Source organism: Panthera leo, chromosome A3, assembly GCF_018350215.1.
Source record: "Panthera leo isolate Ple1 chromosome A3, P.leo_Ple1_pat1.1, whole genome shotgun sequence".
Classification (NCBI taxonomy): domain Eukaryota; kingdom Metazoa; phylum Chordata; class Mammalia; order Carnivora; family Felidae; genus Panthera; species Panthera leo.
Genome location: NC_056681.1, coordinates 66345468 through 66367018, shown reverse-complemented (window position 1 = coordinate 66367018; position 21551 = coordinate 66345468). Strand labels below are relative to the sequence as shown.

General features: G+C 52.0%; 1 protein-coding gene across 1 annotated transcript in view; it reads right to left on the bottom strand.

The window, feature by feature from the left end:
* The window catches only part of TTC7A (tetratricopeptide repeat domain 7A), a 120436-nt gene that overhangs the window by 65207 nt on the left and 33678 nt on the right, over positions 1–21551 (bottom strand). Inside the window, exons 5-8 of the mRNA XM_042932202.1 lie at positions 20768–20883; positions 10115–10193; positions 9184–9341; positions 8552–8615 (exon numbers count right to left, since the gene is read on the bottom strand). Of these exons, the coding sequence (XP_042788136.1) occupies positions 8552–8615; positions 9184–9341; positions 10115–10193; positions 20768–20883 (417 nt within the window). The remainder of the gene's footprint in view (positions 1–8551; positions 8616–9183; positions 9342–10114; positions 10194–20767; positions 20884–21551) is intronic.

Genomic DNA, 21551 nt, shown 5'->3' with positions numbered 1-21551 from the left:
ATCCCACCCCCTCTTGTAAACCTGTGCCCTGGGGACGACACTCAGGCTCGGCAGTAATTCAACACGAATCATGGTTCTTCGAGCTGAGCAGCAACAGGGCAGGGACCAGGCTAGGGATGCTCTGGGACCTCTGCCTCCCCCAGCCCCCACCACACATACCTGAGCACTGTATATGAACTGAAGGAAAGCTGGGTTCCAGCCAGATGTCCCTACTGGCAACTCTCAGTATCCTCCTCCATCTGTATTAGGGACTGAGCCCCCTTTTGTATGTTGGGACCCACCCTCTTCTACTTTCCCACACAGGACCTCAGAACCAAGGATGCTGGGATAAAAGGAAACTTAAAATGACAATCCTTCCTGTCCAGAGATGGTCCTCAAAACTTCCACCTGGGAAGGACTAATAACCCCTCCTCCAGGTCAGGGGCTGAGGCTCCCAAGGGCAAGTGGTTATAGAGGCAGAAGAAGGTCAATGGCCTTCAGACTGCAGGCTCTGAAAAGTGTCCTGTTGTGCAGGCCTGAAGTGCATTCCCACAGTCTTCTGGAAGCCAAAATGCCTGTAAGACCCAAGGAAGTAACTCACCCATGGGGGCATTTCAGGAAGGCAAGGCAGTGGCCAGGGGCTCTGATGGCTGTTCCTCCAGCCACAATAGGTGAGGGCTGCCAACCCTCCCCCCCGCCCCCACCATGTACATGTACCAGTCCCAGGAGAAGGCCGGAGAGGCCAGGAGATCCCCAGAAAGGATGAGCACTGGTGCCAGCTGGATAAACAAGAGCTGGTCAGGAACTCCAAAGGGTTAAGGGAGAGGAGCAGAGAGGGAAAGTGCCAGAGAAATCCCTCTCCTTCTCAGTGAAATCCACCCACACAGGCACCATCAGGAAGAGAGAAGAAATTCTGAGAGGCTTGGCAGGAGCTATTTCTCTAAGCAGAGCAGGAACACAACACTGGCCATGTACCTCCCCCCTCCACCACTTCCGGCCTTCCCCTCCAGCAGCTCCCCAGCTCTGGCCACTGAGGGTGGGGCCCAGAGAGGTGACTTTGCCAGGCAGCAATGACAGGGGTGGGGGACAATGAGAGGACGGGAGGTACAGACCCTGCCCTCAGGGAGGGGCCGTGGAACCTTCTGGAAGCAGCAACAGTACTTGCGCCCAGTGGAATTTGACCTAGAGCTTGGGTGGGAGAGGGGTCCTAATGGAAAGGGGGCAACACTGGCAGCCTGTGGTGGAGTGGGGTTGGGGGGCTTTTCTGTGGGGAGTGGGGAGATGCCTGGCTGGGCACATGCAGGACCTAGGAAGCTACCCATGCATACCAATATCCTTCTGGGGATGGTAAGCAGTGAGCTATGACCGAAGCCTCAACTCTGGTTGGCCTGTCCTTGAAGAACAGCCCCTGCAGACCTCAACTCCCAACCCCCTCCAGACTGCTCCAGGACAAAGTCAAACCTCCTCTTCTGTGGCTGCCATGAGGCCCTTCGCCATGAGGTCCTGCTCACCTGGCCAGCTACTCCCACAACCAGCTCCCAACTGTCCCCCTGCCCCATGGGACTCCTTCAGCTCCCTCTCTGCACCATGGACAGACAGTCTGTAACCTCTGTCAATCTGGATGCCCCCTGGCTCCTTACAACCCAACTCACGTACCTGTTCCTTCAGGTGTTGACCTGACTTATCCCACCAGGCAAGGCCCCCTGCCCGTGTCCTCTCCCAGCATGATACACAGACCCCAGCCCCTGTATGCTCAACAGTTCTTGGGGGTTCTTGGGGCAGGGATGTCTCGCTGTCTCCAGCACCTTCCTTGGTCCATGTCTGTACAATGACGCTGAGAGAGAAAGATTTCTGGACCTAGTGTGGAAACTTTCTTCTCTTGCCCTAGACCTTGCCTTTGAAGACAACAGTGTCTCTGAATGTATGCGTGGGGGATGGGAGCGGTGGATTTCCAGCACTGGGCATGGATTGAGTCAGAAGTCCAGGAACAGATCTGAGCATCTCCTCAGCCTGGGGGCTGGCCTCCCCAGAAGGTAGACAGCAGGGAAGGGGTCTCCTCAGGGGTCCTCGGGACCTGGTGCCTGTGTCAAAAGGGAAGCATGTTCCCCAAAAGAAAGCCAAAAGCAGAAGTTTGCCCCAGTTGCTATGGCTTTGGGGCAGGGCTGCGGTGAAATGCTACAGTGGTGCTCGCCCGCCGGGTGGGGGAAACAGGGCAAAAGGAAGGAAGCTGTGGGGGTTAGCAACAGGGCAGGGATTCATGTGCCGCATGGAGGGCGGAGCCTCAGACACTTTGGGGACTTCTGGTCACTGCCTGTGTGCTCTGAGTGTGCTGTTCTTCCTCCCCTGGGCTCACCACCCTCAGGCCAGCGATACTACAAGATTCACGAGCAACCTTTGAACTAGTCCCAGCCACTCTTTTCCTCCACCATCCAAATGGCCTTGCTAGGAAATCCTTCAGATCAAATGCAGTGACAGATATGAATGCACCAAGACCCATAAAGCAATATGTAGACACTAAATACTCTTCTCACCATCACCATCCTTACTAGGCTGGGCGTAACACAGAATATTCTCCCAGCACAACCACCAGGACCTTCCGCCTCTGGAGATTCCCTGTCCTTGTCTGGTCCACGAATTCTGTCCCAGGCAGGGCTTGTGAGCTGTACCTTCTCCCAACCTGGGCCCTCTGGCTGTCTCCCCATGGAAGCCCCCTCCAAACTGAGGGCATTCACGCAGGCCCTCTGCAAGTCAAAAGAGGAAAAGCAAAGAAGAATGTTCTTCCCCACCCCCATCATCCAATAGCTCATTACTGCCAGCATGACCCATATCTGGTGTTTGGAGAAGGATCCATGAAGCAAGTGTAGGGCCTCCCAGGAGGTCAGCGAGACAACTGCCAGGTCTCCAGGCAGGCCAGCCCGTGTGAAAGCTGAGGCAGGAGACTCCTCTTCCAACAGTCATCCTTCACGTGTGCTGCATGTCACCTTTTCAGGGTCACATCTGTCACATCTCATCCAGCCTCACAGTAACTCCAGGGAGGGGCAGGGGGAACTGCTATGCCCCCTGGGCAGATGGGAAACTGAGTCCCAGAAGGTGAACTCATTGTGCAAGGTCCCCGAGAGTTAAGGCTGCGCCTTCAACAGCCAGTCCAGGACAGCTTCTGCCTGCCTCTGGTCCTGACCTTATGCTGACTGCAGGGCCTCAGACCACACTGACCTTCGCTTCCACCTGGTCCCATTTCTCCTCTCTAATCCTGGACACAAACAGGGTAAGAGAAGTAAAGGGAACTAACTTTGTTGAGTACTCTGTAAGCATCTCACAATGACCTCATGCACTACTATCCTATTTTACGGATGAGAAGACTGAGGCCCAGGGAGGCTCCTCAAGGCATACAGATAGGTGGGACCCAGATTAGAGCCTAGACATTCTGACTTCACCCCCGGAGGCCTCTGAAGAAGTGTCCAGTAGCCTCGTCCAATCCAACAGAAGCCCTGGGATGGCTCTGCTTATAAAGGAACCAAAGCAAAACACAAGGCTGGGCATTCCAATCAGGAAAAAAGCCCCTCGGGCAATGGGTCCAGCCGTGTTCTCAGACACAGCTGCTCCACCGGCCAAGGACCCGGTCTCAGGGCCTGCTGCTGCCACCCTACAAAAGCACCCCGGAAAGGAGTCTCCCAGCAGCATCTGCGACTGGCACCTGCCCCTCCCTGGAGGGCACTGTCATGTTCTGCTTGTGCTCTCGTCCCCCACCAGCAGACATAATTACCACGGCTCTCAAGCTGCTGGTCCACAGAGCCAAGAAATAACATGCTCTGTGACGTGTCCCATCTACGCAGCAACCCGGGCCAGGCCCACGCCAGCCCCCTCTCTCCTGCTGCATCAGGCTTCTGCGGCAGAAATCGCAGCTCTTCCTGCCAGCGAGGGCGAGAGGCTCTCCCACCTCTACTGAACCGACTGTTCCGAGCTGGCAGCATTATCAGACCCTTTACCATCACAGTCTGCAGCAGCACAGGGCCTCGTGTTAAAGCAAACCAGGTGCCAAATGCTGGAACGATCTGTGCTCATCTGCTGAGTCCCAAATGGAATCAAGCCCAAGAAGCACTTTCTTTTCTTCTTTTCTTTTCTCTTCTTTTCTCTTTTCTTTTCTTTCTTTTTTTTAAACTGAATGGTATCCTCAAACCAATTTATGTCCCAACCAGAACTGAGCCTCAACATATTCTAAAATGACTGAGCTGGAGCCAAGTATTTATCAGGACAAAACAAATGCATGGTGAACATCTACAATGTACTAGGCGCCTTGTGTTCATTTTCTTGCTTTTTCTGTGCAAGAGAGGACTTATTAGTCTCATTTTACAGAGGAGAAAACCAAGGATCAGGGAGGTAAGAACCTTGTCCAGGCCACACAGATTGTGAATGGCAAATTCCAGACTCAGACTGCTGGGTGTCTGACACTGGGCATGGCACAGTTAGTTAAGCTGCAGGGTCCTGGTCCCCAGAGGCTTACTCGTCCACCCCGTTCTCACTCAACACCAGGCCTTTGTGCCTTTTTAGTTTCCAAGCACCTGATACCAGCAGCAACTTCTCCACCAGCTGAATGAAACAGGGACCCACAGATTGTCTGCCTTAGCATATATTTTATGCCTAGATCAGTATTGTAGAAATGATCAAGATTTCTGTACTTGCTGGTTCCCCAACTGTTTGAGAAAATTAGACTAGTTTTTGATATAGGATTCTTTTAAAAACTAAAATAAATACTTGGGCTTCAGCAGATGGGGGTGGAGGGATTCCTCCTGATATGGGGACCAGGATTCTCCAGCTCCCTGGATAAAGGGTGGAAGTAGGTGGAATTGGGGGCTGTGATTGAACTCCTCATCATTGTTTCTCTGGTGCTGGGCATGGCCTGGTATGTTGTAGCTTCTCTAACAAGACTAGATGGATGGACACATGGATGGAAGGATGGATAAGCAAACAGGTGGGTGGATGGATGAATTTTAAAATGTCCTTTTGGGGGCACCTGGGTGGCTCAGTTGGCTAAAAGTCTGACTTCAGCTCAGGTCATGATCTTGCATTTTGTGAGCTCGAGCCCCGCATCGGGCTCTGTGCTGACAGCTCTGAGCCTGGAGCCTGCTTTGGATTCTGGGTCTCCCTCTTTCTCTGCCCCTCCCCCGCTCATGCTCTGTCTCTCTTTCTCTCAAAGATAAACATTAAAAAAATTTTTTTTAATAAGTAAAAAATAAAACAATAAAACAAAATGTCCTTTTGGCCCCAAAGACTCAAAACTAGGTCTAAAACACAAATCTTCTTCAACCAGTTATAACTCACATCCCTTGCATTTCTGTGAAAGCACTTGTACGGTTTCTATTTACCTCTTGAAAGACAAGGGGATTCCCTATTCATTCTGATCACGTTTGGCTGGCCTGTAACAAAAACCGTATCTAAGGTAACAGCCCCAAGCTCAAGACTGCTTGCAAGCTACTACTCTGAGTTCCAAACCACAAAATAGGGGCTGACATGCTCAAGAAACCTGTGGACACCGTTTCCCAGAGCAGCTGCTCTGGTGATCCTAGAGGTGGAAAGCTTTCATGATTATGTCTCCTGGGCTGGCTCTGCTGGGGTAGCTTTTACCACAGCATAATGAATTCGGCACGTATCAGGAAAACCCAAGTAGCAGCCAAGGCAGCCAGCTGCTGTTCTAGAGGCTTCTCCCTATCATCTGCAGCCAAGCCCAGCCAGCATCAAAGGGAGATGAGGAAAACCCCACAGGTACATGGAAGCCAGGCTGAGCCTCAGGGTTCAGCTAAGGGATCAGAGCCCAGGAGGCTGGAATAGTGGTGTCCACACCTGATTGAAAATGTGACCCGCAGGGGAAGAGGGTACGAAACAACGGCAAGGGAGAAGTCAGAGGCTATTTGGTCTCTCTGAGAAACCGCTCTGAGCCACAGAAGCCAGATCCAGATCCCAGGTGGAAAGCCCTCTGTAGATGAGACACCAAAGCTCTCCCCCAGATTCCTAAAGTTTCTAGACATGTGACAGGCTGGGTGTGAGCAAGAGGAAACAAACCAGCCAGCCCTGGAAGAGTGCCTCCTCCCAGCCCAGTGCACACAGCGTCTGGGCACTTCCTCTGCTTTGTGTGCTACAGGAATTCCCAGGACACCACCTGGCCAGCCGGCCTGCACCCTCTGAGTCTCCTGGGCAGGCCAACAAGTCACACGGCCTCTTGCAAAAGGGCAGGAGCTTCTTGGAGAGAAATCCCACGTTTAGGAAAATTCACTTTGGCTCCAAATGTAGGCCATTTTTTAGTAAAAGGCCATTCTCCACTTGGAGATATAGTAGGGTAGTTTGAGGGTTTGGGGTTGGGCGGGGGGATAATCTAATGGAAGGGCATCTGAACTCTGGTCCTGGGCTCCCAGATCAGGCAGAGGCCACCAAAAATGGCTAAGGGAGACAGAGTCCAGCCTTGGTCCCTGCCATCTCACATCGACAGGCACGTCCCTGCTTGCAAAGCCCTCCCTGAGCCTCGTCTCATTTGATCTTCGAAACTACCCCCTTGGCCTTTTTACAGATGAGGGAGCCAAGAATCAGAGCAGTTTGTAAGTGGCAGAATCCAGACTGCAGTCCAGGGCTTGGGCTCCATGGCCTGTGTTTTGGAAGTTATTTAGGGAGTGGACATCATTCAATTCATGGCTGTGAAGATTATTAGCGTGTGACCTTGACCAAGACACAAACCTGCCCTGGACCTTACTTTTCTCATCTGCACAATGAGAACATATTAGTACTAGACTGAACCATATGAAATGGTTATTTTTTTCACATGGCTCAACATAAGGCTTCTCTCTATGAGATAATTGGCTCAGAACCTGGCAGAGAAAGGACCTATGAAATGTTCCTGCTTTCGCCTTTTTGCCTCCCACCTGTCATTCCTCAGCATGGGAAGGGGGGTTTCCCGAGACAGATGACTTCAGTGCAGTCTCATCCGAGAGTGGTAGGTGGTGAGATGGCTCAGGTGTGTGGGTGGGGGCAGGGTGGGGTACCAGTCTATGTCTGAGATGCCAGAAGTAGAAACTGGGGCTCAGTCTGTGGTTAGAGTGGGGGCCCATTTTCCATGAAAAGAGCATTGTTCTCCCATGAAAATCAAACCCTGCACTTGGTATTTCTATCCTCACCTCGGGCTAACCAGCTAGATGCCCCTTCTTCGAGCAACCACTCACCCCCTCACCAGCATGACCCTGCAAACCTTCTGGACCATGGCCTGGCTAAGGAAGGCTATTATCTCTCGCTGCCCCAGTCCAGTGTCCCTCTCCTGCCTCCCTGCTGGCAGACCTGGTGAGGTGGAAGAAACCCACTGACCAAAGCTCTCTGAACAAGTCCTATTACTGCACTGTCCCAGGTGTCCAGAGGAATATTAGTTTCAGGCTCTTCAGGGACCCAGCTCATGGGGTCTTGGTTTCTTAAACTCCACTTCTACAAGCTGCTCTCAGATGTGCCAATTTAGCAAATTGAGTCCCCAACCTGGGGGGAGGTGGGGTGTCCCCAGCTCACAAGCTCTGAGGGACCCCTTAGCCAGAGGGCTGACATGCAGCCTTGGACTCCACCCAAGCACACCACGTGGGCAGCACCTGCACCCTCTGGCTTCGCTGCTCCAGCGCACCCGTCTTCCGCCTCCCTCCGTCCAGTCCAGGCCATCCTTCTCACCATCCCCTGGGCCACACTCTCTCCTCCGCTGAGGCTCCAGGGTCCATGCGTGTGTATGTGTGAACACGTGTCTGTGTGTGTATGTGTGTGTGTGGTGGGGGGGGGGGGGGCTCATCTCCCTGCCTGAGGCAGGGGAAATGGGTCTTATGAAAACATCCAAAGAGCACTTCCTGCACACTTTGTCCAGCACACTTTATCCCTCCTCTGCTTTATTTCTCCACAGTACTCAGACACTAGCACCCTGGACATTGCAGTGGTTGATTAATTCATTGTCCACCTCCCTCACTAGAATATAAGGTCCATGAGGGTGGAGACTTTTCTCCGCTTGGTTGCTGCTGCCTTTCTGGCTTCCGGAACAGGGCCTGGCACAAAGTAGATGATAATAAATAGTTGCGTGAATGACTGAATTCCTTCTACAGGCACACTTACCTCTGTGCACTACTATCATCTAACAGGGGAAGGAACTGAGGCTCAAAGGCACTAGATTTGCCCACGGCCCTCAGGTGACAGCTGGCAGAGCTGGAAGCTGAATCCAGACCTTGTGCCTCGAAAGTGCATGCTCCTTCCACTCCCTCACATTTGCCCCAGAATCAGCACAAGGCTGCTCAGTGCACACTCATGACTTACTGATAATTGTCTTTTGGAATCCCAGAAGAGGTGTTGAGGACTCAACTCAGTCCCTACTCAGGCCCCCAAATACAGTCTGTGCACCAGACCCAAACCTAGTAGCCTAGGGAGCCTCGCCCCAGTGTGGGGCACAAGTCCAAGAATCCTGCTTTATGGATGTCTGTGGGAGGCTGAGCTGGGTCAGGACCCTGTGGCCTGTGCCTGAGCCCTGCAGCCCTACCCCATGGGGGCAGTGAAGGAAAGCCCTGGAGCTTACCATGGACTCACTGATGAGGAGCAGCAGGAGGGCTTCCTCAATATTATCCTTCGGGCAGTAGAGGCTGAAAGACACAAACGGTGGCCCTGGCTCCAGCACAGCCCTCTCAAAGCAGTGCAGCCGGCCTGCCACACCGGCCTTTCTGCCCCAGAGTCAGCAGCTGCCCTGGTAAGGTGACCCGCTCCTGCATAATTCACAGGCACCGGATAGCACCTGCAGCTCTTTATCAAGCCCCAGAGTTATGGATCTGAAAGACTGGGGTGGGTGGTGGGGCCAGAAATACTGCAGATGCTCCAGGGGAAGAAATGTCCCTTCCAGCACCCAGTGCTGTGTGAAACAGCTGGGGCAGGGAGCCAGGAGCACAAATCCCACTTTCGGTTATTAAACAAATACGAGAGAAGGCACACAAAGACTAGTAGAAAGGCAGATACCCTCCAAATAATTCGATCTTCGGATGCCTTAGAGAATTCTCTTCCCAACCCCATCCTGAGACTGTCTTCCCTGGTCTATCTGGCTCCCGCTGCTGCCTGCCTGGCAGTGAGCTGGGTGGCAGCTGGGGCAAGTGCAGGGCAGAGAGAGGGGACGTCGGCAGGGCCGAACCCCAAGTGTGGCATGAGACCAGCAGAGCTTACTTGTCTCCTTCGTAGAGGTGAGGCTTCCGCAGGGCCTGCGTGATGAAGGAGTTCTCCTCCTTGCTCATGAACTCAGGCAGCGGGAGGGACAGGGGGCTCCAGTAGCACTCCTCACTCAAGGAATGTAGCAGGACCCCCGCCAGATGCTTGGCCGCCATCTGGCAGAAAAGGGAGGAAGTCAGACCTGGAACGCCCTCCACCACCCGGCCAAATCCACTTGCCTTTGTTTGCAGTGTGCTGCCCCTTCAGGAGGCCTGCCTCTCCACCCCTGAGGAGCCCCCTGTTCTGTTTCCAGCACTCCTCCTGTTGGCCTTTGATGGCTTCTACTTCATCTCCTGTTCTCTTTCCTCTCCTAGACAAGACATATGTTTCCTCCTCCTCAGGCCCCATGGAGCCCAGCACTGCTCTGAGTATTCAGCAAGCCCTTGCAGAGCATAAAGCCACTGGCACGGCAGCTCTCTCTCGACCAGATGGCTTTCTGATATTTGACCAAAAATTCTAGAGTGAGAAGCAGCTGTGGCTCTGACTTTGGGTGAATCAAAGCCTGAGAAGGTAGACCTGAATTGGGGCAGGAAAGTGAGTCCAGGTTATTTATTAGGTTCATAAACAATCCCTAAGAATTGGTGCAGCACCTTGCTAGGAAGGGATGACATTAGGTTTTAACTCTGATCTAACGCTAGGGGCTGTGGGCAGTGCTGTGACAAGAATGCTAACGGTGCCTCCCAGGCGTAGTGGGAGAGAATGCGGAGATTGATTAACAATGTCTGCCATGAGCACAGACAGGGAGAGGAGAAGCATGCGTGGGACACACTATCATCCCTGATTCATAGGCTGCCTGCTAGCACTTCTGTTGTCTCCCACTGAAAGTGAGCCCTGAACAGGCCAGCCACAGCCAGCACCCAACCCCGAGGCCTCGGCCGTGTGTTATTACCACTTTGAAGTTCTGAGTTGCTTTGGTCTCCACGGTGCGTAGGACCTCCCGGAGCTCTCTCATCCCTTTCACGATGTTCCTAGAGGGAAGACAGCAGAAGCAGGGTCATTACCAGCCTAGCTCCCACAGACACCATCATCAAACCTGCAGATGTAAGCAGAAGCTGGCCCATTAGAGTTTTACTTGAAAACAGTCAGTTGGAATGAAAGGTCAGAGTTGTAACATCAGGATCCTAGAAGCCCAGGATGTAGTTGATCAGAGAATAAGAAGGATCCCTCTCCCTCACAGTCCCCCAGGAACCCAGGCTTCCCATTCACTACCAGAAGGGGACCAAGATGGAATATTTCAAACAAGACGCTGTCTTGGCCCCAAAGTCTTGGCTGGTGTCAGACTTTCTGACTTGAATCAACCTCAAATTCTTCATCTTCACCCACCACACCTGGTCAACGCTGGGGTCCATCCTCACCTCTCAGTCCCCATCACCAGAGCCCTAGACCAGCCTGCATCACCACAAAGGCCAGTATCACCTGCCCCCCGCCCCCCCCCCCCCCCCCCCCAGCCCCTGCCAGCTCTCTGGGCCCTGAAATAATTTGCAAGCTTTTTAAAGTGTGACTGAAAGTAAAATATACATTTTAAATTGCAACCCAGTATGCACACACTTTCCTTACATAAAACTGAAGCAAGTTTCTTGACAATTACCTAGCTCTACTGTGTGCCGTCCACTCTGGTATTTTCTATTTTATGTCTCCCTCTACTCCTCTTTTTAAAAATGCTGGCTGCAGCCCACTGAAAAGAACTTGCAGCCCACTAGTTTGCACAACCCACTAGTTGTGGCCTGCAGTTTGAAACACTGCTCCATCACCCCTGGAGGGGTCCACTTGACAGACAAAAGTCATCTTGTTCCTCCCCAGGCTGGTCCCTTCGTCAGCACCCCCAGGGCTCACAGAATCCAGTCTAGGTCCTCAGCAAGGTATCGCGGGGCTGAAGGGACTGCCCCCTTGCCTCTCTCCCATCTCATCTCCTGCCACTCAGGTCCATTTTGAACAACCGACCCAGGTGACCTATGTCAAGTCTTGGCACAGGCTCCTCCCACTGCCTTAAAACAGCCCTTCCTCATTCACCCTCAGAAAGCCTTTCCAATATCACTTCCTCCTTGCAGCCAGCCCAAACTCCTCCCCATGCTCACCCTTTTTGCCTGCGTCCCTCTTGCACCCTGTTAATTCCTCTTCTGAAGCTTGACACTGTGTGGTCAGTTTCCATTCATGGGCTGACCCTTGGTGCGCTGTGCTCTCCAAGGGCAGGGCTCCAGTCCTGCTGCTGAAGCTCAGCACTAGCACAGCTCCTGGCACACAGCATGTGCTCAGCAAATGTTTGAGCACCACCCTTCTCATTTCCTGTGGGGGTTCCCTGGATCACAGCTCACAGGGAAAGCAGAGGCTGCCGGGTGGTCAAATTCAGAAGTGAAAGACTACAGAGGGGTGAAGAGCCAAAGGTGGCAGCTAGGGAAGTCACAGGAGCCCCTCCTGCAACTTTCATGCACAAAACAGATTCTTAGGAGCTTTGGGGTGTGGGGCCATAAAAAGAAAAATTTGCAGACCAAGTCCCTGCCTTCTGGGAACCTCTGGTTTCAGAGAAGAAAGTAAAAATGTGCAAACGACTAACATTATAAACACAGATCCTCGTTTGTGGGGCTGAGAATGGAGGTAAAGACCCCTGGGATAGAGTCAGAGTCATAATGACCTTTCCTAGTCTGTCCAGAGCTTCTGAAGAACTAAGAGGGGCAAACAGGACAGGAAGCCACAGAGACGAGGGGCAAACAGGACAGGAAGCCACAGGAAGCCCTTAGAGACAAGTCAAGTTTGGGTACTGCTACAGATACCATGTAGCCTGAGGAGGGGCTCACCTGTGGGCTGTGTACCATCTCCTCCTCTACAAAATCAGGACTTCAGTTTGGACAGTGTCTCCTAGATTTCTGTCATCTGCATATCACATTTGTGACTGTTGCTACTAGCTGCACACCATCAGTGTTATTATATATGCAATACTTTCCTTTACATCTTCTTTTTTACTTTAGTAAATACCTTCACAAAAAAATACCTGAAATTAGGGATTTGGTATGCTAGGGGTTTTTTTTTTGGAAATAGGTATTAAATATAGAAGTACTTATAAAAAGTTAGTCTGTATATCACTCAAAGCCATATTGTGTATCACTAGAGGTAGAGCTTGGGAAAGAATAGATTAGACCACAGGTTCTCAAAGTGTGGTCCCTGGACCAGCAGCATCAGCATCCTGGGAACTTATTAACAATGCAAAGTCTGAGGCCCCCACTCCAGATCCACTGTATCAGAAACTCTGGGGCAGAGCCCGGCAGTCTGGGCTTTACCAAGTCCTCAAGGGCTTCCAATGAACATTCAGTTTTGAAAACCACTGGTTTACCTGATCCTCAGTGTCTTCCAGTTCCCCTATGCTAAGTAAGAAGCCAGGTTCCAGAAGGGACAACTTGACATGGAAAGTCCAGCTTTGCAGCCAGATTCTGAATCTGTGATCTTGGGAAAGTGAAGCAGCCACTCTGATTCTCATCTCCCATCCATAGGAGGATTCCTCACTTACTCATAGTGCGGTCAGGAAGATGAACATACGTGAAGCCCAAATGCACCCAGGCATGTGGTAGAGGCTCACTAAATATTAGTTATTTTCCTTTCTCCTTTTAATCTGGGTCCTAAAGATGACATTACATTATGTTTTCATTTGCCACATTATTTTGCATTGAAGTTTGGGACCGAATGAGTAGGGGGCAAGGGACAGTAGTACCTGAGGGGATCTTCCAGCTCTAAGTCCATCTTTCGCCTTCCACCAGCCCCTGCCTCCCCAGGGGACATATAAGCAGGATTCCCCATAGACAAATCACACCCAGGGACAGACTAGCAGTCCCCAGGAGCCCAAGTAGGAGGAGTCTGCAGGAGAGGCCCTTCAGTCCCACTGAGGCCTCTGCCTTAGAAAAGAACCCAGAGTTGGACAGCAGGCCATCGGCCAGGCCAGCTGAGGGGAGAGCTCAACATCAGCCACCACCAGGAGACAGAAAAGACAGACTGCATGAGCTCCCAGAAGAGAGCAGGACTGGCTGGCTCTGGGAAGTCTGTAGGAGAGCAATGCCCAGGAAGCTGGGCCAATGGCCACAGGCTGGGGCAAGGCTGGACCTAGGGGCTGCACCCTGGGACTGCCCCAGGGCCTTATGGCCCAGAGATAGCTGGTAGCTCCTGGGACTTGTGGGTGATTTTCCACTCTGTGGACTCCCTGCCAGCTTCCTCCCTGGCAGCCTGGCCCAGGCTGCTACCAGGAGCCCAGAGCCAAGAGGGACTATGGCCTCTCTTTCCCACTCCAGCCCAAGGACTGTTCTCTCCCTGCCTTTAGTCTCCACATCATCAACACTGGAAGAGGGCTCCCAGACCGGCGGCACTGGCATCGCTCAGGGGATTCAGAGAAATGCAGGTTCTCAGGGATCCTGCCTCCCCCCAATACACACACAATTAAGGAATCAGAACTGCATCTTCACAAGATCCTATGTCCCAAAAGTTGTGTAATTTTACTATTTTCAAATCTGTAAGGGATTCTGGTATCTCAATAAGCTCCCAGGAATTCTTTAGCACAGCAAATAATTACCCTTGGGCATCTTTTGGGTAAATCCCAATTTTTATTGAATACACATAAAGAGAAAAACCAATACAGAGGCTTCAGTGGCCAGGGCTGTATGGGGAGAGATTCAGGCTCTCAACAGGCCTCGACCTGTTCTAAGATGCTGGGAACACCCCTCTGCCTCAGCTCATCCCTCCAGGAAATGGGAAATCAGATGGTTTCTCCCACCAGCCTGAGCTAATGCTAACCGTGCCAGGTAGAGCTGGGGCTTTTCCCAGTCCCGTGAGAGGGCGGCTTGAAAGATCTCTTTGTTCTGGTCTCTCACACTGACCTTTCTGAGCAAAGCTGCCACTTTAAACACTATTCAAACAGGGCCTCAGATCAACCCTGGCCCAGAAGCAGGCTGTGTGTGGAGAAGCCAGGAAGTGATTGATCCCAAGTCATGTTCCTGGCTGGCCAGGAAGAGAAAGACAGAGATGTAAGGCAGTGATGGGTCATCTAGGGAGGCCTCTAGGTGGCAAGCTTCCCCCCCTCTACCTCTTGCCGCCCCTCCCCACTCCCCCCACTGCCAGCCCCTCGTCAGCAGCAGGCAGAGAACAGATGTTTCAAATGCTTTGTCCTATTCAGTCTTCACAGCTTCTGATGAGGCTGGTAAGGCTGGCTTGGTTCTTCCAGGTACCAGCACAATGCTTGGCACATAGAAGGCACTCAAGAAATCATTGTGGAATAAATAAACTCCCATTTTCCAATGGGAAAATTAAAGCCTGGTAGACGCCTGCCTTTTCAGGCCATCTAATACCCAAGGGGGAGAGGCGAGCTTACCATAGGCACCAAGGGTTCAGATTTCACTCCCTTTACACTGAAATTATTCCTGAGAAAGATAATGCTTTCCTTTCCAGGCCATCTGAACTCCAGGACTTCTGGAATTCAGCTAATTGACTAGTCTTTACTAAGTACCTACTGTATATTCAGTACCTGGTCAACAGCCCTGTTGACAAGGGGCATTCAACAAATGCCCTGATAAAATGAACTGAGAGACAGAATGAGTGTTTCATTCATGGCCTGCAGGTAAGGAGCTCACAGTCTGTTAAATCAGCCACACTCAATTTATTCAGAGTTTAGCGAAGTGTTTTGCATACAGTAGGTACTCAACAAATGTTTTGTTTTGTTTTTGGCTTGGTTTGATTTGAGAGAATAAGAAACTGCATGGAATTTATGGTTGAATGAAATCTAAACAGACACTGGTGCATGTGACCCTGACCAGAAGTCCCCATTTCAGGGCTGGCACTAATTGTGTAAGAGAGGTTTCTGGCCAAAGAGCACAGCCAGTTGGCAGATCCCAACAGCTGGAGAGTTGAATCAGGAGACCAGGTCAGGTGTAGCTCAAATAGTTATCAAGCTGTTTACTCCTGCCATAGATCCATATCATCAGTTTCAAAAACTAAAGCTCTCCTCTTCACCCCAAGTCCCAGAAAAAGGGCACTGAGGACATCCAGGCAAGGAGATCTTTCCTCTCTAGCAAGGTGGGAGATGGGCAGTGGGTGCTAACAATAAATACAGGCTGTGCATTATGAGAGGCTGGAAGAGTGTGTTCTCTCCAATGGGCCTCAGAGGTGTCTCTGTGCCCCAAAGAGTGACACAGGCCACTAGGAGGCTCTCCTGGGCTTTCCTGTTGGATGACTCTGGCCCCTGAATCCCCCTTAGAACAATCTGTTTCCTGCCCTCCTCAGCACTACAGATAGTGGGAGGCTGCTGAGGACAAGACAAAATTGCTGCTGATCGAACACACCTCTCACGAGGTCATACCAAACAGCAGGCCGGGCTTTCTAAGGTGCCTCACCATTGGGCAGAGCCCCCCCACCCTCACCCCACCCCAGCCATCTGCAGCCCAGGCTGCCTTAGCTGCCTCTTGACTCAGCACCTAGCTGGCAAGGTGAAGCATGTGCAGTTGTGCACACAGACTCACGCCCACACCCCCCCTGCCCCCCAAGAAAGGGAGAGTGCTTTTATAAGGCTGAACAATCTGCCAAGCCCCAGGAAACTCCCTTAGAAAGCACACACATTCCCTTCTCTATTGTTTGGTTTTGGTACAGTGTGCACATATTGCTTTAGTAGTTAAAAAAAAATTTTTTTTAACATGTACAAAATGTACAGCCCACCTGGTTCAATACACATGGCTCAAGCTTATTCCCAGCCCAGAGCCAAGAAAAGGCTCTGTAGGTCTAGGCAGAAGGAAGGGAAAAAAACCACTCCAAAGAGAATGGCCTCTTGTCCACTCTGGGGGAGGAGCCTAGTCAGTTTATGTTCTTCTTTCTTGGGAGATGCCCAGAGACTCAGGTCCTAGTTGAGGTCAGGGCCGCGGACAGGGACAGTCAGCTTTCCTGGTATTGCATCGCCATTGGCTTCCCTTGCTGCCTCACCCCTGGAGCTGCTTCATGCAAAGGAGACCAAACCTCTCCCACCGCCAGGACTCTGGGCCCAGCTGCCATTGTCCGCAGTCATAAGAACACGTCAGAAAGGTGCCCTCTCCTGGCAGCAGGCTCTGCAGAATTACCTGGGACAAAGCTCCACTCAGAGTCTACGGTTGCCCTCTGGTGGCAGCGAGGGGAATCGAACCGCAGGGTCCCCTCCTTAGGGAGGGGGTCTCTCAATTAATGATTGTCCTTTTAGGTCAGTATTTTCAGTGCCAGGTCAGTTAGGAACCCTGTCATCAGCCACAGAGCAAGGGGAAGAAGTCATCTGGGGGGGAATTAACTGATGGATCAATAGGGCAAGGCCCCTGGAAAAAATGAATGTCCCTCAAACATACTAAGTGTAAAATACTGAGGTCCAGATTTAACCAAAGCTCAGAATAAAAGAAGAGCTGTTGGGGGTCAAGCAAATACCACCATACCCCATTTTTCACAGTGGAGAACACCATACCCTTTAAATTATGTCAAATCCTCAATTGGAGAGACAAGGGTGGACCATGGGACCAGGCACTGCTTGTGGCCATCTGGCCCCAAGGGCAGAGCACCCCGGGATCCACCCAAGGCCCACATGGAATGAGTGCCAGCTCGCAGATTCTACGCAGAAGCAGGTCCCACCATCTCCCCCTGCTCCTTAGGCCCAAAGGGAAGTCTTCTAACACCGAGAGGCTCCCTGGCCCCTGAGAGCCCCCCTATGCCAGCAGCACCCCCACCTCCCTGCCTCCCTTCCCTCCCATTAGACTTCTGATGGCTACATTCAGCTCCTTCACTGTCTGCTCAGTGCTTGGATGGAAGAAAGCTCCCTAAGGAGGGGAGCTCATCCTGTTCCTGGCTTCAAACCTGTTGAGTAAGGTGGGATGCCTGGTTCATAGCGGGCTCTCAGAGGCTTCTGTGAAATGAATGGTTGGGCTGTTCTCTGGGTTTTTTTTTGTTTTTTGTTTTTGTTTTTTGCCTTAGCCCCTACCCCCTACTGGGCTGTAGCCTCTCAGAACATAGGGAATAGTTTTATCACCTTCCCAAACACCCCAAAAGCCCAGATGAGCGGGGGGTGGGGGGTGGGGGTGGGTGTGGATTTAGTCAGCAGGAAATGGTTCTGGAGACCCTTAAAAGACTTTTCAGAGCTGCCCTGGAGGAGAAGACCCAATGTCAGGTATCGGGGTCCCAACCTACCCTGAACCTCTGCTTCTTGCAACTTAGGCTAAGACAGTGGTTCTCAACTGGGTGTGATTAGCCCTCCACCACCCAAGACATTTGTCAACATCTGGACACATTTTTGGTTGTCACACTTGGGGCAGGAAGAGCTACTGGCATCTAGTGGGTGGGTAGAGGCCAGGGATGTCGCTAAAGCCTACAATGTACTGGTATCTGGCTCAAAATGTCAACAGGTACTGAGGATGAGGAACTCTGGCTTAAGGTGACTTTTTGTTTGTTTGAACTTCCTAACAACAACAAACATATAAGAAAAATATTGGAACTGGTGATTCACCTAGGAAGATGTAACTCTGACTTGAAGGCCGAAACGGGTAGTTATGAAAGCTCCTACCATTTCGAGCGCGTGGAAGGGGAGGCCTCGGGCTGTGGGGGCACAGACCCCATTCAGCACCAGGCATGCTGCCTCTACCACCCATTAGCTCTGCAACTTTGGGCAAGTTACTTCCCCTTCTCCTTTCTTCAGTAAATGGGAACATTATTAGTTCCTCTATGTTCACAGGATTCTGCCTGGCATGCAGCAAGTATTCAACAAGTATTAGCTACTGTTAAGAGGAAAGGGGTAAAGAAATTATTTAAAGACCAGCTGGGCACACAGTCCACGCTTTAAATATCTGTTACATTCCTGGGCCACCTTTGGGCTGGATGCGGCCACAGGAAATGGACAGAGGGGCTGAGCTGTTGCCACGTGAACCGGGGACTGCTGCTCACACCAAAGGTTTCGAATGTTTGGGCTGTTTGCTTGGAAAGAAAAGATGATTCAGTTTCCATTGCTCTTTATTTGGGAGGCACGGGGTGGGGGCGAGGGGGGTGGAGAAGAGTCAGCATCCTGGCTTTCAGCACTGAAATTTGTTTTAGGAGGAAAAGAGGATGAAGGGTGGGGAGCAGAGTGACAAGAACAAAACAATATCACTTGGGCTTTCCTGGAGGGGTGAAGGTTGGTGAATGTTCTGTCCACCGCCGGCGGCATCACCACCACTCACACGCACACACACACACAGCCAGAGTGTGCAGAACACAGGCAGGGAGGAACAGCCCCACCAGGAGGGTGGGACCAGCTTCAGGAAGAGGAGCCACCCACTGAGAATGGTGACTCAGGGTCCCAGAGGGACAGAGACAGCCTTGAGTCAGCGGAGCAAGGATCAGCCCAACCATCTCCAGGGCTCTGTCCTTCTCCCACACACTCCCAAACTGTAAACTGCATGGGTTTAAAGGCTGCTCAGATCCAAAGCTGGATTCCTAGTGGGTTTCCACTAGGGGCACTAAGGGGCAAGCTACTCAACCTTGTCCAGTCCTTTGTCTGCTCTCAAGCATTCTGGGGTCACCTGACTTCCTTCACAGGGTGCTGTACACTGAGCACATGGTCTAGCCTAGCACACAGCAGGTGCTTGATAACTGCCGGCTCTCTCCCTCCTTCCTTCCTGGCTGTCCTTGACGGTCACCTTAACCTCATCACACCTGCAGCAAGTGTGGTGTGGGGAAGGGCAGCAGGCAGCCTCAAGGGGACTGCAGCGGAGAGGTGGGGGACAGCAATCCCCTCCCTGTGCTCTGAGCTCTGTACTCAAAGTGTCTTTTCATTCCTGCCTCTCCTTGGACCCTCACACCCCTCACACACACAGGACAAACAGGAACCCCCTGTTTGAGGAAGGAAGCAGAGCTGGAGGGTGGAAAAGGAACCTGCCCAGGGTTGCTGTGTGGTCTCCCATTCCCAGGCCTTGGTGACCTCCAGATGGCCAGGGTGCCCCTGAAATCTTCACACTGGAAGCTGAGGCCATGCCTTCCAAGCTGGAGCACACTCACTAGGCTGGAGCACCTGAGGGCAGCAGCAGGATCTCATTAACCCCAGGGTTTCTGCTGTGGGCAGGGGAGCCTACTGGGCAGGAGCATCAGCTGGCTCCGCCCAGGACAAGTCACTTACGTCCTCTGGGCCTCCATTTCCCACCTGTAAAATGGGGATGTAACAAGTGCACCTGCCTCAGAGGACTGCTAGGACCATGAAATACACATGAAACAAAGCACTTACCAAGTGCCTTGCACAAATTCAGCATGTATTTTAAGATAATTAATATCTGTTAAAGGAAAGCATGAAGGGGACAAGACACCGAAATCACCAAGACCCCCTCCTTACAAAATCTACTCCTAGGGTCTACCATACAGAAGGGCTCCTTCACCCTTTGTGCCTACAGTAGGCCTTGGGAGCGAGGGCCTCTTAAACGCAGAGCAGGCGTCAGTCAACAAATTTTCTCCAAAGGGCAAGGGAGTAAATATTTTAGGATTTGCTCTCTACTCCACTCTGGGAGAGAGACAATATTAAACAGTAGGTATGACCATGCTCCATTAAGATGTTCTTTGCCAAAACAGGCAGAGGCAGACCCACACTGCAAAGGTTCAGCTAAGGTGGCATCTCTTCACATCCCCCATCCATCCCTGAGAGCTACGCCTGCTGAAAGAAGGGTGCCCCGGGGGAGCGGGCGGAGCCAGGCAATGGCGGTCTGCAGCTAGAGAGAAGTAGCCAGGTGGCAGCTGTTGGGCAGTAAAAACAGGAACTAGCCCACCGGGCCACTGTATCTCTAAAACTGAAGTTCAGCAACCAAAAAAGGACAAGAGAACACAGACAGTGGAGGTGGAGCAGAGGCAGCATGCTTCCCAGGGTCCCTGTGATGTCCCTCGGCCCCACACCTCCCCAGCCACAGGGTGGTCCGAGGAGCCCAGGGCTCTGGGGCCAGCCCCACCCTTGGGGGTCAAGCTGCCTTGGCTCTCTGGGCCTCCTGGTCCACATGTCCCAAACGGTGACACCACAGCCTCCCTGACCTAGCACTTGAAAAAATAAAAGAAAAAAAACAAGGTGCGAAGTTCAAGTTTGGGCCAACAGCCTAGCCAGCTGTGGACTGCCACAAAAAATAACAGAACTGATAACAATGCCTTTGATTTTCTAAGCAGCTGGGATGGATCAGGAGCTCTGGGCAGTATTCTCACATGAGAGCGGGTGACAGCTGCCTCCTGGTTGGGACCTTTCTGCCCTGTTCTTACCATTCAGAAGACAGGGACTTGAGCAACAGCCTCTCATCTAACAGTGAGGGTAGGGTGGAGAGAGAGGAGGACAGCACAGGCCTCTTCCAGGCCAGGGGTCCAGCTGGGGCAGGACTGGCCCCCTCTGCAGGCGTGCACCTCTGTGTACCCTAGCCCGACAAGATGTGAACACACCAGCCCCCACCAATCCTCTCGAGAGAGCACACACATGCACACACCCAGATCCGAGAGGCCAGACTCCACACGACTGGCGTCAGGAACACCCCGGCCCAGAGGAAAATGTCCAGGTCCCGCTTAGCTGCCAGCAACCTACCCCTTCTTCAGGTTTGTCACATAAGCGCTCTGGAGGGCGGCTTCCAGGAAGTAGGTGAGCTCATAGTCAACTGGGTGAGAGCCTTTCAGATGCCGTGATGTGGTGTTATTTGTGATCTGGGAAGGGGAACACAGAGAGAGCCGCTGTCTCAAAGTTGTGAGTTGGAGGGGCTGGGGTCACAGCCAGCCCCGGTGGAGGTGGCAGTCCCGTTACCATCCCAAGTCTCTGGCTGCCTCAGGGATGCATGGTGCGATTCTCAGGCTAAATCCAACCTAACTTGCTTTTGTTTAAAATATGTCTAAAACACTCTCTCCTCATCCAAATGCTGAATGCCCACAATAGCCTTACAAAGCTGGTTTTGTCTGTATTTTATAGATGAGGAAACTGAGGCTCAGAAAGTGCCTAAGGTCACAAAGCTGGCATGCACCTAGACCTCAAACTTCAGTCTGGCCAGTTGCAGGGTCAGGCTATTTCTACTACTTCCTGGTTCATTCATTCAACAAACACTTGAGTGTCTACCATATACCAGGCACTGTCTCTGTCATATAACCATGGAATGTCAGCACAGTCTAGCTGGCTAAGACTCCTGGTTCCAGGGAAGCCTGAGGAGCAACTGTGGTATTAATGAGCTGTCCTTAAGCCTCAGCTCTAAGAAGACCACCCAGCCCCACTGAGATAGGCCTGCCTTTATTAGGCCACCTCCCTGCCCTGATCCAAGACACTAATCAGTGAGCCATCTTGTCTTTTAGAAATTGAAGTAGATTTAAGAGAGGTTCTTAGTTCC